Source organism: Galeopterus variegatus, unplaced genomic scaffold (assembly GCF_000696425.1).
Source record: "Galeopterus variegatus unplaced genomic scaffold, G_variegatus-3.0.2 Scaffold2318, whole genome shotgun sequence".
In the NCBI taxonomy this organism is placed as follows: domain Eukaryota; kingdom Metazoa; phylum Chordata; class Mammalia; order Dermoptera; family Cynocephalidae; genus Galeopterus; species Galeopterus variegatus.
Window position 1 is genome coordinate 144,769 of NW_007728429.1, and position 11,491 is coordinate 156,259.

Consider the following 11,491-nt stretch of genomic DNA (forward strand, 5'->3'; position numbering starts at 1 on the left):
TGCCCACCCTCATCATGCCCCCACCCAATATCCCTTGGCTCCAGAATAGCAGGGGTTGCCCGGCCAAGCCAAGCTTCACTATCTCGGGTGCTGGTGGGGTCTGAAAGCAGAAGTCCGAGTATTTTGTATTTAAAAGAAAGCCTACAAAGCAGCTGGAGTAGTACTGCAGATGCTCTTTGTGGCTATTGCCACTCCCTACCTATCCCCAACAAAGTATTTGAATTCAAAACCAAAAGTTACTTATTAAGCTCAAGAGATATTATGCCCTGGGAAAACTATTATAAACTTTGCCTGTCGGAGGATTGATCTCTGAATGAAATACAGAACGGCCATCTCAGAAAAACAAAAATGGGCAACCGTCATGTAAGTACTCATTGCCTTTGGGAATCAGTTTTAATTTTTGTTAGTATGTGGAATAATGTAAACTATGAAATTGTGCTTGAAATTTTTACACTTTATCACTATTATTACCCTTTATTGTTGGTTTTACAACAGCATATCATGCTTTTAAAATTCATTTGGAATATATTTTTCTCCATTGGTCAAAAGTCTCTTAGGAGGGGCTAACGTGTTTAATATAAGGCAGTAAACAGTGCGTTGCAGGGGGCAAATGATTAATATGTGTCTGCGGAATGTAGGACTAAAGTTGTTAGTTTGCAGCAACAAAACTTCGTAGCCTGTGCCTATTCAGAGTTTTGTGAGAAAGTCATGCGGTAAGTATCAGTAGACCAATGTAAAAATACCCCTGTAAGGCCATATAACTTGAATTGAAAAGTGAATATATTCCACTATTATTTCAGGATAGCATCAAACATTCAGATGTTTGTAAATATCTATGGAATGGACTTAATATTTTACATTTTTTTTTGAAACGTGTAGGCTAGCAAATAGCATGTCTATAAATTGTTAATGACAAAAAAAAACCTGCCTGAAACATTATCATTTAGAACCAACCATGCACAAGACAGATCAGAGTTGAATCTTGATTTTTTACATTGAAAAATGTATATCTAAAGCTAGTGTAATAAGAATTTTAGTAAGGTTTTGTGCACCTAGTGTAACTTCTCACAGCAAGAATGGTATATTGTGTTATTGCATGTACACTAGGACTGAAGAGAACAAACTCCAAAATTTTCTGTAAACTGTAACTTTATAAGGTTTTTCCTTTCCTAAATATTAAACCTGCACTCAGATATTTACAAGCCTACAAATATTTGCCTCAGACAGGCTTTATTTTTTAAATCGTCTGTAGATAGCATTTTCATACTAGCTGAGATTATGAGCCATCCATTCAGTGCATCTTTCACAGAAACTGAAACCTACTTTTTAAATACTTTGGACAGATGCAGAGGACCTGAGGAGTAATAACTGGCCCCTGCATTAGCAGCTCAGGAGGACAGTTTGGTCCTTTGAAAGTCGACTCCATGAGGCAGCTGGACTTTGGGAGTGGGCCGGCATTTTCATGTATTTCTTTTTTGAATCCTCAGAGCCAGTCTTACTCCCTCTCAGAAGGCAGTCAACAGTTGCCCAAAGGGGACGCCCAACCCTCGCCAGCCATGCAGCCTCTCAGCCACTCCTCAGGAAATGGAGAGCCAAAGGCCCCACAGATCGTAAGCTCTTTATTTTCCCTCCAAATCATGGGTATGAACAAGCTCTCTCATTGGCCCCAAATTAGTCACCCATGACCTGTCATACCAGACCCTCCGCCATCCTCCAGTCTGAAAATTTCATCATCGGGCATGGCCTCCAAGCAGGGAAAGTTTCCCCTGGAAAATGTTTGTTACAATATCTGCAGCTAATATAAAAATGTAATCTTCTAGGAGCTCAGTTTATGTTCCCAGCAGTGTCCCATTCATAGTCCCCTAGAATCAAGTTCATGAGGCTACACTACGGCCACTGTGGCATTGTAGAAAGTACTGAGGGAGCTAGCTGGTTAGCTCAGTTAGTTAAAGCACAGCCTTATAACACCAGTGTCACAGGGTTCAGATCCCCGTACCGCCCAGCCACCAAAAAAAAAAAAAAAAAGTTAAAGATAAGTAGAAAACACTGAAGGAATTTAACATGTGTACAAGGCATGAATACATTCTAAAAAAGTAAATGCAAACCTTTTTAAAAATCAAAAAATTGTTTCAGTGATGGCTTAAATTATTTGCATTAGAAAGTTAGAGTATATACAAACTTAAAACTAGAATCAGTTTGAAGCAACTACACAATGAAAACAAATTCATAAATTAAGAGCTAATAAAATACAGATCAATGATGCTTAAATGTATGTAATTAATTTAGTGTAATAGACTATGTTATTCTGCTGAGATTAAATGGCTATGTTCAATGTAAATTGGTCCTGATTACTATAGTACTGGGGGGTTTTTTGAGTCTCAGCATGTCTAAAATATGATGTGGTGTGTGACTGTTTAGTTCTTCTATCACATTTTTCTATTCAACCTGAGAAACTTTTGTGTGAAGATCACACCATTTGGCCTTCCCTTGGCTCAAACACATGATTTTTCTAGTAAACCTCCCACTGTTCTGTATTCTTTTATCATTAGCTTGCAACAATTAAAGTATGGCTATATGGCTTATAAACAATCATAAATACAAACACAGTTGCAGGTATTGAAGCCATGTGGCAGCACCTGTTCATCGTGATAATCCAGTATGCTTTATATTAATTTTTAATTTTTAAATTATTATTAGCATTAAATACACTATTTTAAATGCCTCCTAAAAAGTTTTGAATCCCCCAAAATATGTCCACAGACCAGGATCCACAGATAACCATTTGACAAATGTTGTTGTAAAGCCAGTAGAATATTGGCCAGGAAATTATGTTTTTCAAGGTACCGTGAAGTAGAGTCCTAGCTGATCCTGAAACTAAAAATTACTTTTGCTTTGCGCTTTCCCCAATTCTTTTGCCAGCATTAATGATTTTTTTGAACTGAAGACTTAGTGTTTGTGACTAAGCTATTTGGACAAGCAGCAAAAATCAAGATACTGGGTTGTCATTTGCTAAATCACATAATGTTTGAAGAGTTTGCTTAGTGTGAAGGATGCATCTTTGTGTTCAACAAGATTTGCAGATCGAGTGTGCACAGACAGAAAAGCAATACCCACAGAAAAATCTGTTAGGGTGTAGCTAGATGACTCTTCAATTTTATTCTATTGTGTAGATTGTTTTCAAGAGAATCACTATCTAGTGGAGAATAGAGAATCAAGATCGGTGTTGAGATGACTTTAACATGGGAGTGTGGCTGTAGGATCTGGGCAGAGCTATAGGGAGGGAAGAGTTAGGGGAGCCATTGAAAAATTGGAAACAATCACAAACTCAAAAGGACTAATGATTTCTGAAAAATTATTTGCAAGGCTAACTAATGAACAGGCTCTAAAAAGGACTACAACCTTGCTACTCAAAGTGCAGTTCCTGGACTAGGAGCAGCATCCACATTGCCTGGCACTTGTTGGAAATGCAGAATCCCAGGCCCACCCAGACCTATTGAATCACAATCTGCATTTTAACAAGATTCTCGTGTGATTCACACACGTTAGTCTGAGAAGCACTGAACTGGGAAACAAGTTTTTGAACTTGGCTGCACGTTGGAATTGCTTGGAAAGTTCTAAAAAAGCACTGATGCCTGGGTCCCACCGCCAGAGAGTCTGAATTAATTAGTCTGGTGGTTGTCTTGGACATTGGGATTTGTAAATGCTCCCCCAGTGATTCTAATGTGCAGTAGAGTTAGAGAAACACTGAATCAGAGCATACTATTAACCTTAAAAGGACAGCTCTGCAACACTGCTGACGAAAGCAGCTGTCATTGTGAGTGCCCATAAATAAAAACCAATTTGTAAATGTTACAACATCTGGTCAGCAGTCTGCCATGGTGTTTGTGAACATGCCAAGTTTATGACTTGCTTGTGCCAATATTTAGCCAACATAAATTTTGTCTAAAATGGAGAACAGATTGGGACTTGTGGCAGGTGAACACCAAGCAAGCTCAGATGAAGGTGGGCCAGGGACACCTGAGCAGTGGGGGAATAAGTCTAGATTCCTGAGAAAAAGAGAGGCTCTGGAGGCAGGCAACCATGTGGCTGGGAATTTAGAAATATGGTTTTAACCAAGAATGGGCATTAAACTGTGATCCCCAAGCAGACCATGCCGCCATAACTTCCTTATCAGGAAATCATTTATCCCGGAAGGTTGGTCCTTCAGAACACCACCGTGAGTATAGGAGGAAACAGAAAGGGCCTCTGATGTCATGACATGAGACACAGTAAAGCATACCTTCTTCATTTAAAGACAAGTCTCCCGTGCAGAGCCTAGCTACATTTTAGACACAATTGCACAGTCTTGGCTTTTGGATTTCTTATCTGTAGTAGATAAAAAGCAGCCATTTTAAATAGGTAGGAAGTTTGCCAAGGACAAACACATAGACAGAAGGAAGAATGTGCAAACTGAAACACTGACACTAGAATTTTAAAGCCATAGGAGCCTGGGTCCCCTTAGCATGGGGTGGGGGGCATCCTGCACATGTCAGCAGTGCCTACTGCATCATTGCTCTGCAGCAAAAACAACAAGAACCAAAACTCCCAGCAATGATGGGCACAACATGAGGGTCCAATGGGGCCTTCTGAAATGCTAATGATAACAACCGACATTTATCTAGTATTTACTAGGCTGTGAGATTTTTGAGGGTGTGAACTGTGGTCCATGCTGTTTGAGCCATTCACTATACCAAGCACTTCACAGACACTCTCATTTAATCTTCATGACAATCCTGTGAGGAAGATACTGTGCTTATTCCGCTTTAAAATATGGGGAAAGCAAGGCAAAGAGAGGGTAGGTAATTTTTCCAAGGTTGTACATCTTACGCATTTGTAAGAGGTAAAGCACGGATTGGGATTTAGGAAGTTCTTAACACTGTGCTTTTGGGTTCAATAAAGGCTCATATTATACCAAATAGAAGCTTACCTGTTGGGATTTCTAAAACCACTGAATTAGATCATCAACTCATCATCTCCTCTTTCTCCAAGCCTCCTTCTCCCGCTCCATGCTGGATTAGATGGTCTTCCTTAGGAAGACCTGTATGTGTCCATCTAATTCTCTATGTGTCCCTATCACTCCACTCCCATGTGGCTTTGGGCTTCCGTAATACTCTGGGTATAACTCTAGCACTCCACTCCTACATGGTTCCAGAACCATCTGCTTTGTATATCTGCCCCGCACTGGACTGATGGTTCTCTGAGAGTCAGACTATGTCAGCGTTCGTCTTTATGTCCCCATCACCAACACAATGCCTGGAGCATAGCAAGTACTCAATAAAAGCTTTGTGAATTCCTCAATTCATTACATTTTCTTAAAAAGCCTTAATCAGACCAGTGTTGCTCAGGTGGAGTCCAAATCCCTATATCCAGGCATACTCCCAGACCAATTCATGAGTGAGGCCCTACATCTGTATTTTTTAAAACTCCTCAAATGATTCTACTGTATCCAAAGTTCAGAGCCATGGGTATAATGTCCAGTATTCTATTGCAGTGGTTTCCAAATGTGGTCCCCAGACCAGCATCATTGGTATAACCTAGGATTTTGTAGGGAATGCAAATCATGCCCCCCTATCCCCCATCTTTTGAATCAGAAACTCTGCGGGTGGGGTCCAACAGTTTGCAGCTGAACAAGCCCTCAGGTGATTGTGATGTGCGCTTGAGTTTGAGAACCACGGTTGAAGTGTAAGCCTCTCGCAGGCCCAGGCTAGAGCTATGCCCCAGCTTTGACTGTGGACCACTGTCACCACTCAGTTTGCAGAGATGTCCGGATGATGGCACTGAAAGCCTGCTTAGCTCCACACTTTCCTTCCCAGGCCTCTCACCCAAAATGCAAGCCAAGAACTGCTCCTTTCTCTTTGCTGCACTCTCTCCCAGCTCTTACCCTAGGGCTGTCCCATGAAAAGGCAGCTGATAAAAGAGTCCTTCTGCCAGAAGAGAGGGAAAAAGTCACTTTCTCTCCTTGCAATCAATTTTACAATTCTGGTGCAGTTCAGCATATTCTTTTACAGAAACTACCATGAGCCAGGTACTGTTTAAGTCTCTGTAGATTAAAAAAAAAGGAATAAGACAAAAGACCACAGTCCATGCCCTCAAAATAGCTTACAGTCTGGAGAGGGAGGCAGACAAATAAGTAATTATAACAGTATGTGATGGATGCAGTAATAGAAACATGTCCATTGTAACAAAGTTCAGAAACAGGACATTAGAGGGAGTGATTCTGCACAGGAGAAATGAGTAGAAGCAGATTCTTAATGTGGAAAAGGGCATTCTTTGCAGAGCAGGAGCAGGCATAAAGAAGGTATGGAGAAGCAGGGTGTTCACATGGTGACAAGAAGATGTCACTGCTGGCATGTGTCACTCTGGCCCTGCTGAAGCATTTAGCACATCGTACATCACTTGCCATTCTCTCCGCCTAGGCTGTGAGCTTCTGCAGGGCAGACACTGTGACTTAGTCATTGCTCATATTAGTTCATTTCTGTTGCTTATAACAGAATACCTGAAATTGGTAATTTATGAAAAAATGAAATTTATTTCTTATGGTTTTGAGGCTGAGAAGTCCATGGTCCAGGGGGCACATGTGATGAGGGAGGATCTTCTCCTTAGCGGGAAGTCTCTACAGAGTGCCATGGTGACCGGGTGTTACCTGGTGAGAGAAACGGGCTGAGCAAGAGAGCTAAACCTCCCACTTGCTCTCTATTTAAAGCCAACAGAACCACACCATTACTCCAGGAATGGATCACTCCATTCACGAGGGCACAGTCCTCACAATCCAATCACCTCTTAAAGGTCTCACCTTCCATCACCACATTGGGGGTTAAGTTCCAACATGAGTTTGGGGGGAAATTCAAACCATAGCAGTATTGTATCTCTTGGGCTTGACACATAAGCTGCACTCCATAAATATTTTTGATAGAAAGATTAATAAGCAAGGGGCAGTGACAGCAGGTGAGACTAGCCAGGTACACAGGGGTGAGACCCAAAGGCCACTGGATGCCTCAAGTGTATTGGTTTCCTAGGGCTGATGGACAAAGTACCACAAGCTGAGTGGCTTAAGACAACAGAAACTTATCCTCCCAAAGTCCTTAAGTTCAGGAGTTCAAAATCAAGTTGTCAGCAGGGCCACGCTTCCTCCAAAGGCTCTAGGGGAGAATCCTTTCTTGCCTCTTCCAGCTTCTGGTGGCTCCAGGTGCTCCTTGGCTTGTGGCCACATAACCCCCATCTCTGTCTCCATCTTCACGTGGCCTTCTCTTCTGTGTGTGTCTCTATGTTCTCTCTTTTCTTTTAAGGACAGCAGTCATTGAATTTAGGGCCCACTCTAAATCCAGGATGATCTCATTTTGAGATCCTTGACTAATTACAAATGCAAAGACTCTATTTCCAAATGAGGCACATTCTAAGGCTGTGAATAGACATGAATTGGTGGGGGGGGGGCATTATTCAATCCACTACACCAAGGAAATTGGGTTTATTACCTTAGTTTAGTAGTGGTTTTTAAACTTTAGCGCATCAGATTCCCTTGGAGGGCTTATTTAAATACAGAGCTGGGTCCTACCTCCAGAGCACTGATTCAGTAGATACTTGAAGGTGGGACCTAAGAATCTGCATTTCTGACAAGTTTCCCAGTGATGCTGCTGGTCCAGCGACCACACTTTGAGAACCACTGCCTTAGGCAATGGGGAAGCCCTGATCAATCTCAGACAAGGGAATGCTGAGATCAGATCTACTTTTGAATATACCACACTGGAAGGTTTAGAGAGAAATATGACCAGGGATAAGTAAAGCTCTTGGGAGGCAGTGTCCTTGGAGAGAAACAAAGGACTTCATCTCCCTCCCACCAACTAAAACAGGCTGTGGAATTGGAGAGAAGAGGACAGATTGGACTTTCTGGCTGATTGAATATGGAAGGTGAAGGAAAAAGACTACAGAGTGACTTCCAGGTTTCTGACTCGGGTACCCAGGTGGATAGTGGCACCTACCAGGGGCAGAAGTCAAAGTGAGAGGAGAAGTTTGGTTTGGGGATCTGTTGAGTTTGAGATATCTGTGGTACACCTGGGTATGATGCCCAGCAGTTACCTGGATCTGAAACTCAAGAGACAAGTCTGGGCTTGAGGTAATTTGGGAAGCATGAATTCACAGTTGTTTTTGTTTGTTTGCTGAACAATTCATATGTGTTTAATTACAAGTAGCAGACTACCATATTAACAGTGGCTTAAATAACAAAGACGTATAATTGTCCACCCTATCAGAAAGTCTGGAAGAAATTATTACAGTGTGGGTTCAGCAGTTCAGTCACATCATTAAGGGCCCAAGCTATGTCTGGCTTCTCATTCTGCCACCCTTGATATATTGGCAATATCTCCCCTCATGGGTGCCAGGTGAGGGTCATGTGTTCAAGTAAATAATCTCACCTAACAGAGTCATGCACGAGAAGGATGTGGAGAGAGAAAAAAGTGCCCTTGTCCCCATTTTCCACTCCCCTATCAGCGATGGAAATCTTTCTGAAAAGCTCCAAGCACCTCTTTCTATGGCACTGGCCAGACTGGTCAAAAGCCCAACCCCAGACTAGAAAAGGGGAAGAGGAGAGAGTCAGCAGTCATGATTCATCCCTGGGGTTGAGCAACACTCGCTTGAGCGCTCTCTCTCTCCCCCTCCCTCCCTCTCTCCCTCCCTCCCTCTCTCTCTCTCTCTCTCTCTCTCTCTCTGTCTCGCTCTCCCCCTCCCTCCTTCTTTCTATTTGTTTGCCTTGCTCTCTCCTATTAAAAATGAGCTTTTTGTTTTCAATGGTGTGGGAGGCAAGAGGGGTTGGTGGGAGGGAAGTACGGCCACAGGTATTTCAGGCACCACAGAGAGTTCCATGACCCAACATAGCTCCAGCTTAGCAACTCAAGGAAAATATCTTCTTTCTCTAAGTATCTGTATAAAATGTCAGGGAAGAATTCTGGTTGACTTGGGTCACCCCTTGGATGATCACTGTGGCCAAGGTTGACCTTCCCTATCCTTGGGGATAGGGGGTATTCCATTATCATTACTGCTTTCCTATTATTTTTATTAATATTACTAATACTACTACTACCACCACCACCATTACTAATACTAATACTACTGGATGGACTGAAATAGAAAAAAATGAAGGTTTGATGATCAGATAGAAAGGCAGAAAAATAATTCATCCTCAAGTAATGGAGGCTTGGAAGGCTTTACTTGGAATAGAAAGGAAGATAAAAATGTGGGAAAAAAAGCATTAATAGGTCTGTATCCAATGCATATTTAAACTTTCTTACCAGGGGAAAGAATAACATTCATTGTTTTGATACTGATTGAGACATAAATTTGCTCAAAGCAAATCTAACTATTTTACCATGTTTCCTTTTCAGCAGATCAGAACTTGCCCATATACTGCTGGTTTTATCCCACTACACAGCACATTTGATGCCAGGATGGCCCAGCTCAGCCCCCAATATTTTCTCTTTTCAATTCCATCTGCTCACTTCTCATTGACTCTTGAGGATTCCAGAGCACACTAGCCTCTTTTTTCTTCCCACAAGTAATGAATCCCAAGTTTATACTCTCACTGAATTGGCAAAAGACAGCCTTTGGCAATATAAGAAGGAAATGGATAATTCTTTTCTAATGAGAAACATGCTTCATTTTTCGTAACTCTTGAAGGCATGGTTCCTTTCAGTTGAGAAATAGCCATCACGTCCCCACAACCACCTCATCCTCCGAGTTCACTTTTGTTGATGCAATATAGCAGTAATTGGATATCTGGAAGTATAACACTCTTCAGGGGTCTCTAACTCCCCAACCAATCTGTGGACAACCTCAAAGCAGACAGTCATTCTCCCCAGCACACAAAATCTTGTTTCCAGGTAATGAATGTTATTCCACCTCTAGTAGAAATTCCAAGTTCTCCAACCCAACACAGCACTAAAGGGCCCTAAGAATGAGTCAGCTGAGAGATATCACACAGCCGTGTCTTCCTGCAGGTGTAGGCTGTGGTGCCCACAACAACCGTGATGCAGACAAAGAAGTGGGAGGTGATGACAGGCTTTGGACTGACCTCAACTCAAACTCTTCCTCCTAGTTACCTTATCCCAGCACTCATCTTTCAGATTTGCCATCTGGGTTACTTTGCAAAAAATTAAAGAAGAAAAACACCATGGTCCACTTGTAATCTTTCCTTTTATGTAAGCACAGCAATTCACTCTTGGTGAGCGGAAGTTGCTTTAGTCAGTACCTATGTGCCATTTAGCACTAGAAGTTCAGCCTTCTCAACACCTTTTAAAGTAACATGTTGACAGAATTGTTATAATCAGTAGGGCAGAGTTGTAGATGCTTGGCACATTAGACCATGACACTATTGACATTGGGCCCAGATAATTCTTTGTTGCCTGTTCTGTGCATTGTAGGACGTTTAGCAGAATCCATAGCCTCTATCACTAGATACTCCAGTAGCACTGCCTATTTGTGACAACTAAAATGTCTCCAGATATTGCCAATTGCCTCCTGGGAGACAAAATTGCTCCTGGTTGGTTAAGAGCCACCGCTTAGATGGGAAAGCAAGGCTATGGGGCAAAAGGCGTCCCCGTAATGCCTTTATCTCTCTGGATCTCTACCAGCAGCTGCGCATGCCTGCCGTGGCCCAGGCACCAGGCACTCCCCCGTGTTGGTCCCCTCTCTTATCACAGGGGAAAGGCCAACTCCTCTTAAAGGTTGATCTTTGTCTTCCTGTTGATGACAGCAGCAGCAAAGAGGCAGCAGTTTTTCTCCAAAAGGCTATTAGCCCGTTAGTAACTTCTGATGGCCAGGACAAGAAGGGTTTCACTGCAGAAACATCCCATAATGAGGCTGCTGGGCTACTGGTTTTTCCACCTAGATGAGCAGTGCTCACCTGGAAAGAGACTGACAGGGACAATCAGGAGTGGATTTGCTCACCTCTTCTCTGCTTGGGTATAGCCCCCAAAAGGACTGTCCCCCTTGGTCTCCCTATACCAGAGCTCAGTGCATGGAGGGCCGGGACCGGTTACATTGTCTACACTTCCAAGTACATCATCAGTACCTTCAGGAACAATGGTGCCCACCACTTCAAGGCTCTAGGTGTTGAAGAGCCTTAAGGTCAGGTCTTCTTGCTCCTGACATATTAGGTAAATATCACATCAACTGGTATAACTCAGACAACATAGCCTAAGAAAGCCGGTCTTTCGGGCCGGCCCGGTGGCGCACTGGATAGTGCGCCGCTTGGGAAGCGCGGCTGGCGCTCCCGTCCGAGGGTTCAGATCCCACGTACAGACCGGCTCCCGCTCACCGGCTGAGCGAGGCGCGGGAGCAACACCAAGGCTTGCAATCCCGTTGCCGGTCCGTCCGGTACGGGGGCAACACTGAGGGTTGCGATCCGTTGCCGGACACAGAAAAAAGACAAAAAAAAAAAAAAAAAAAAAAAAAAGGATTATGC

General features: G+C 42.8%; 1 protein-coding gene across 2 annotated transcripts in view; it reads left to right on the forward strand.

Moving 5' to 3' along the window:
* Positions 1-286: 286 nt before the first annotated feature.
* The window catches only part of ANXA13 (annexin A13), a 63,286-nt gene continuing 52,081 nt past the window's right edge, over positions 287-11,491 (forward strand). The window contains exons 1-2 of one of the 2 annotated variants that reach the window (XM_008581294.1): positions 349-363; positions 1,488-1,610. In XM_008581294.1, coding sequence (XP_008579516.1) covers positions 349-363; positions 1,488-1,610 — 138 coding nt within the window. Of the gene's footprint in view, positions 364-1,487; positions 1,611-11,491 lie in introns of both variants that reach the window. The other variant, XM_008581295.1, reaches the window with a different exon arrangement.